The sequence below is a fragment of the Dipodomys ordii genome, unplaced genomic scaffold, assembly GCF_000151885.1.
Source record: "Dipodomys ordii isolate 6190 unplaced genomic scaffold, Dord_2.0 Scaffold61, whole genome shotgun sequence".
In the NCBI taxonomy this organism is placed as follows: Eukaryota; Metazoa; Chordata; class Mammalia; order Rodentia; family Heteromyidae; genus Dipodomys; species Dipodomys ordii.
The window spans coordinates 9,113,608-9,119,607 of record NW_012267277.1 but is presented as its reverse complement, the minus strand read 5'-3'; the positions used below and the strand labels follow the sequence as shown (position 1 = coordinate 9,119,607).

Sequence of the window (6,000 nt, the reverse complement as noted above, 5' to 3'; positions counted from 1 at the left end):
AACTCATGGACTTTTCTGCCTGGTCTGGCTTCAACCTGCGATCCTCAGATCTCAGCCTCCTGACATAGTTTTGCTCCATTTTCCATGTATCTGGTTGTTTAAGTCATCTAATATAAAATCTGTGTATTGTATATAAATATTTTTTTTCCAAAAAACAATTGTTTAGAGTAGCCAAGTCTGGTGAATTCTCTCTCCTCCGGTTTCTTTTGGCAAGTTGGTTGGCTCACTGCAGGATGGGAAGGAGGCTGGCCAGTATCCTGTGGGTCATCTTCTCCCACAAGCTGGGGGTGGGGGGCAGGGAGCAGAGGGCAGAGGGAGTCCAAAATGGTTTAGATGGGCTCATCCTTCAGGGCCTGTGGACACCAAGAAAGGGGATGGTGAATTGTTTTGCTGGCACTGTGAATAACAAACCCACAAATCAGCGCTCCTGGGGTCTTTTTCTCTGACTACCAGTTCCGGAACCTGGCATGCACCCCTCTCCTCTTCCTCTCCTTCCTAAGCCAGGTTAGATGTGCAAACATCTCCAAACACAATACTTCTGCAGCTGCGTCATGTCCCCTGGCCCCTAGATGTCTGCCACCTGTCCTTCCCCGTAGGCTTCCAGCACAATCCATCTCTTCTAAAGACAAAACAAAAGTTTTCCTCCTCTGGTCATGAATTTGAATGCTCTGCTTCTTTGTCTCCTTTTTGTTGCTGGCATACTGGAGTTGGATCTTGGGACCTTTTACTCCCTAAGCCAGGCCTCCAGTCCTTTTTGCTTTAGTTTAATTTTTATATAGGGTCTCAGCCCAGGCTGGCCTTGAAATGCAATCTACTAGATGCCCATTTTTTCAAAGTTATTTCTCTTTATAAAAATATTTTTAAAGGCAGGCACCGATGACTCACTCGAATAATCCTAGCTACTCAGGAGGCTGAAACTGAGGATCATGATTTGAAGCCAGCTCAGGCAGGAAAGTTTGTGAGACTCCAATAAACCACTCAGAAAAAGGTGGAAGAGGGGCTGAGGCTCAAGGGGCAAGAATGCTAGCCGTGAGGAAAAGAAGCTCAGGGGCAGTACCCAGGCCCTGAGTTCAAGCCCCAGGACCAACAAAATAAATTATTTATTGGCTGATTTATTTATTTATCTTTAAGTAGTTGCACAAAGGGGCTTCAATTCACCATGCCAGTTTGTGCGTACAGTACGTCTTGGCCAATGTCACCCCTCCATCATTCTCCTCCATCTCTCCCCCACCCGTCCCCTCCATTTTTCTAGTTCCATTTTCACATGTGTACATTGAATATTATGATTACATACACCGACCCTTCCTCTCTCCCTCTGTCTGCCCCACTCCCCTTGGTCTCAGTCCCACACAATACAAATTCCAGTTTTCTGGTTTGCATTTTATAAAATGTTAGTTATTCAATCCTCTCCTACGTATACCATATTTGAGAGCTAATATGTTTGTATACAGATGCATATAACCCTGTGTAATTTTACATATATATATATATATTTCTAATTTAGAGCTAAACTCCCACATTTGACACATATGAGAGAAAACATTAGATACCCACTTTTTTTTTTGGTTGTGGGACTTGAACTCTGGGCTTGGGCACTGTCCCTGAGCTCTTCAGCTCAAGGCAAGCACTTTACCACTTGAGCCACAGTGCCACTTCTGGTTTTCTGGTGGTTAAGTGGAGATAAGAGTCTCCTGGGCTGCCGGGCACTGGTGGCTCACACCTGTAATCCTAGCTACTCAGGAGGCTGAGATCTGAGGATCGTGGTTCAAAGCCAGCCCGGGCAGGAGAGACCGTGAGACTCCTATCTCCAATAAAAACCACCAGAAAACCAGAAGTGGCGCTGTAGCTCAAGTGGTAGAGTGCTCGCCTTGAGCTGAGGGACAGTGCCCAAGCCCAGAATTCAAGCCCCACGACCGACAAAAAAAAAAAAAAGAGTCTCCTGGGCTGCCTGGGCTGGCTTTGAACCGCCATCCTCAGATCTCAGCCTCCTGAGTAGCTAGGATTACAGGTGTGAGCCACTGGTGCCCAGCCAGACGCCCACTTCTTAAGTAGCTGGGATTACAAGAGTGAGCGACCAACCTTGACCAAACACTCTGAATTCTTAAAAGAAATACAATAAAGAGAAAGAACGTCTTCCTCTCATCAATAGTCAGTGGTAGGAATTTAGAAGGACCCGGGGGGAGAGGATGGAAGGTTCTAGATCATAAATCCCCTCCCATCATCACCACCACTCTTGTCAACAAGCTCTCTTCTAGAAACTTCCTCCTTCCAATAGTGGGAAGCTGGGCAGGTCATATGGGTGAGATGAGGTCTCAAGTTAAAATTTGGTTTGGGTTTTCTTTCTCATTCAGCTAGATGGAAAATGAAGACAAAGATCAGATTGGGTCAGATCTCAACTACAGAGGTCACCTTAAGAACCCTCCCAGGCTCTGGCTTCCTAGTTTTAGACCTATAAGCCCACATCTATTCTGGGGAATTCGCAGTTCTTGTGATAATGGGTTTCAAACATCACCTTCATGTAGAGATTTCTAATAGTTGAGAGCCTAAACACCATGCAAGACTGCCTGTAATTTACTTCCAGGAATCACTTTCAGGAGTTTACTTACGAGAACCTTCCGGAAACTTTCCGTATAACCACTATGATGATGCTTCCAATGAAGCCAATGGCTAGTAAGACCCCAATGATTATGCCAACCAGGTCCGCTGTAGCCAGACCACCTGAAAGGGAGTGGAAAAGAAGGCATGAGGACCAGATGAGAAACAGCCCTGCACGGCAGGATGTTACTGCTGGTCAACAATGGTACCATGTCACTGCACACAGCAAATGAAGTTCCACGTCGTCTCCCCCAGACCAAGCAGAACATTGAGCTCATCTTTCCAGGGCCTTGAGCACGCCTGGTGAATGCTCCATCATGGAGCTGCATCCCCAGCCCTAAGCGAATCCCATTTTATGAATTCATTCATGTTATGAATGAATGACTCTCAAGCATTAGAACACCAGGGCCTCCATCAATTGGTGGACCTTCTCCCACAGGTCTACTCTATGGGCTTCTCCATTCATCCCCAGCAACACTCAATCGATTCCCTGCTCCACAATGGTCATTTATCTATTTGCAATGCTGGGATCCCATGCTAGGAAAGTGCTTTACCATTGCGCTATGTGTGTGTGTGTGTGTGTGTGTGTGTGTGCACACTAGAGTTTAAACTCAGGGCCTCACACTTGGCTTTTTTGCTCAAGGCTGGTGCTTTGCCACTTGAGCCATACCTTCACTTCCACCTTTTTTGTTGCTTAATTGAAGGTCAGAGTCACATGGACTTTTCTGTCTAGGTTGGCTTTGAACCTTGATGCTTAAATGTCCTGAGGAGCTAGGATTTTATACAGTGAGCCAGTGGTGCCTGGCTAGCTCTGCCTTTTTTTTCTTTTCTTTTCTCAGCAGTGCTCTACCACTTTGAGCCACAGTACCCCTTCCAGTCTTCTGCTGGTTATTTGGAGGTAAGAGTCTCATGGACTTTCTTGCCCAGGCTAGCTTCAAACTATGATCCCCAAATCTCAGATGCCTCAGGTACTAGGGTTACAAGTGTGAGCCACTGGTACCTGGCTTTTTAAGTTTTTCTCACATATAGGGGATTCCCTTTTCTCTTTGAATTAAAATTTCAAAAAGAAAGAAGCACGAAATCTGTTTTGAAAAGGAATCTTATTCTGTTCCTTTTGGCTATAGTCCAGAAAAGAATGCAATCCATCTGTAAAATTAAATGCAAAGAAATTGTCCTTTCAATTCCCATTTGACTAACTGGATGCAAAAAAAAATCTTCCATTCTTGTCTGTTGTCTGTTTCTCTTCAGCCACTTTGTCGGCAAAAAGATAAACAATGATAAAGAATTATTAAGGATTTAAACTGGGCACCTGTGTCTCACACCTGTCATCCTAGCTACTCAGGAGGCTTAGATTAGAGGATCACAGTTTGAAGCCATCCTGGGAAGAAAAGTCTATGTGACTCTTTTCTCTAATTAACCATCAAAAAGCTAGAAGTGGTGCTGTGGCTTAAGTGGTAGAGTGCTCTAGCCTTGAGTGAAAAGCATAGCTAAGGGGCATTGTTTAGGTCCTGAGTTCAAGCCCCAGAATCAATGTGCGTGCACGGGCTCTCTCTCTCTCTCTCTCTCTCCCTCTCTCTCTTTCTCTCTCTCTCTCTCTCTCTCTCTCTCTCTCACATACACACACTACAGCAGAGATGTGGCCCACAGTAGTTGAGCACCTGACTCAAGTATGAGGCCCTGACTTCAAATCGCAGTACTTAAAAACAAAGAAAAAATCAAAGGAAGAAAAGAAATCAAAGTACACTGAGGCACAGCTGTGAAATAAATGGTCAAAATGCTTTCAGAGATCATGGTAGCAAAAGAAACAGAGCCATTGATACCCAGCCCATTGTGACCATCGCAGAGAGCCCACGGCCTGTGGTGAGGTCCAGCATGTACTTGCAGAGTTGTGGGCTGATTTGGGAAGATTGGGGCTGTTGTCTCCAGCTCTCTATCCTCTGCTTCAGCAAGAAGCTTTCTCCTAATAAAATATTCTCTCTAAAAATTGTGGTTAAAATACACACAGCAGAAAATGTATTAAATTAACCATTTTAAGGATTCATTTCAATGGTGTTAAATATATCTATTCACAGTTCTCTCTCTCTCTCTCTCTCTCTCTCTCTCTCTGTTTTCCAGTGCTAATAATTAAACCCAGGGCCTCATGCATGCTGGGCAAGCACTCTACCACAGGGCTATATCCCTAGACCATAGGACAACATCCCTAGACCACACAGTTCTTTCCGTCTTGCAAAACTGAAACTCCACACTCACTGAACCACACTCCACATTTGTCCCTTCCCTCAGCCACCAGCCACTACCAGTGCTGTCCACTTTCCAACTCTATGAATTTCCCTGTGTTGGATACCTCATAGGAGCGGAATCCTGTAGCAAGGGGCAAGGTCAAAGTTGCTTTGGCTGAGTATGAATTAACTCAAAGCAGAAGAAAAGCCAGCCAGACACCAAGTCCCCCCCCCCCCACACACACACAATTGGTATCCATGCCCTCTGATAGGAGCCATTCTCTCCTGAAGTCACCTTGGGCTCCAAGAAGGGTGGGATTTACCAGTGATGGCATCTTGTGACAGAAGGCACATTGCCCCTCGGATGGGCAATGCTAGCTACTCATTCACATCTTGTCCAAAGGAGGGCACAGGACAGACCTGCAGCCAGGCAATACTGATGGGCTGCTTCTGTTTCCCTCAAGTGGTGAGGTGGTCCAGGGACATCAACCAGGCCATGCCCATGACTGGGACAGTTTGAACTAAGCACACCTTTCCCATCACCTGCCCCCATTCCTTGTCTACTGAAGGCTACAGCAAACCTCTGTGCAATATTCTTTTTTTTTGTCAGTCATGGAGCTTGAACTCTGGGCCTGGGCACTGTCCCTGTCCCTCAGCTCTTCAGCTCAAGGCTAGTGCTCTACCACTGATCCATAGTGCCATTTCTGCCTTTTTCTGCTTATGTGGTACTGAGGAATCAAACCCAGGGCCTCATGCATGCAAGGCAAGCACGCTACCTCTAGCCCTGTACAGTTTTTTTTGTTGTTTTTTTTTTTTTGTTTTGGGTCCGGTCATGGGGCCTGAACTCTGGGCCTGGGCGCTGTCCCTCAGCTCTTCAGTTCAAGGCTAGCGCTCTACCACTTGAGCCACAGCGCCACTTCCGGCTTTTTTCTTTTTTTTTGTTTATGTGGTGCTGAGGAATTGAACCCAGGGCCTCATGCATGCAAGGCAAGCACTCTACCACTGAGCCATCTTCCCAGCCCCCAGCCCTGTACAGTATTCTTAAAGATGGCTGGAGGTGTCCCCATGGCTGCCAAGTAATAAATCACCTCTACCTGCCCTTCACTATGGTGTCTCTTTATTTAAAAGCAAATGACTAGACCTGACATGTGAGACTCCTGGAATTGGGGCTTGGGGTCTTTTTAGA

The 6,000-nt window shown here is 46.0% G+C and overlaps 1 protein-coding gene across 1 annotated transcript in view; it reads right to left on the bottom strand.

Annotated features, from left to right (window-relative positions):
- Window positions 1–283: 283 nt before the first annotated feature.
- Pdpn (podoplanin) overlaps window positions 284–6,000 on the bottom strand; it is a 46,413-nt gene continuing 40,696 nt past the window's right edge. Inside the window, exons 6-7 of the mRNA XM_013022305.1 lie at window positions 2,607–2,718; window positions 284–353 (exon numbers count right to left, since the gene is read on the bottom strand). Of these exons, the coding sequence (XP_012877759.1) occupies window positions 347–353; window positions 2,607–2,718 (119 nt within the window). The 3' untranslated portion in view covers window positions 284–346. The remainder of the gene's footprint in view (window positions 354–2,606; window positions 2,719–6,000) is intronic.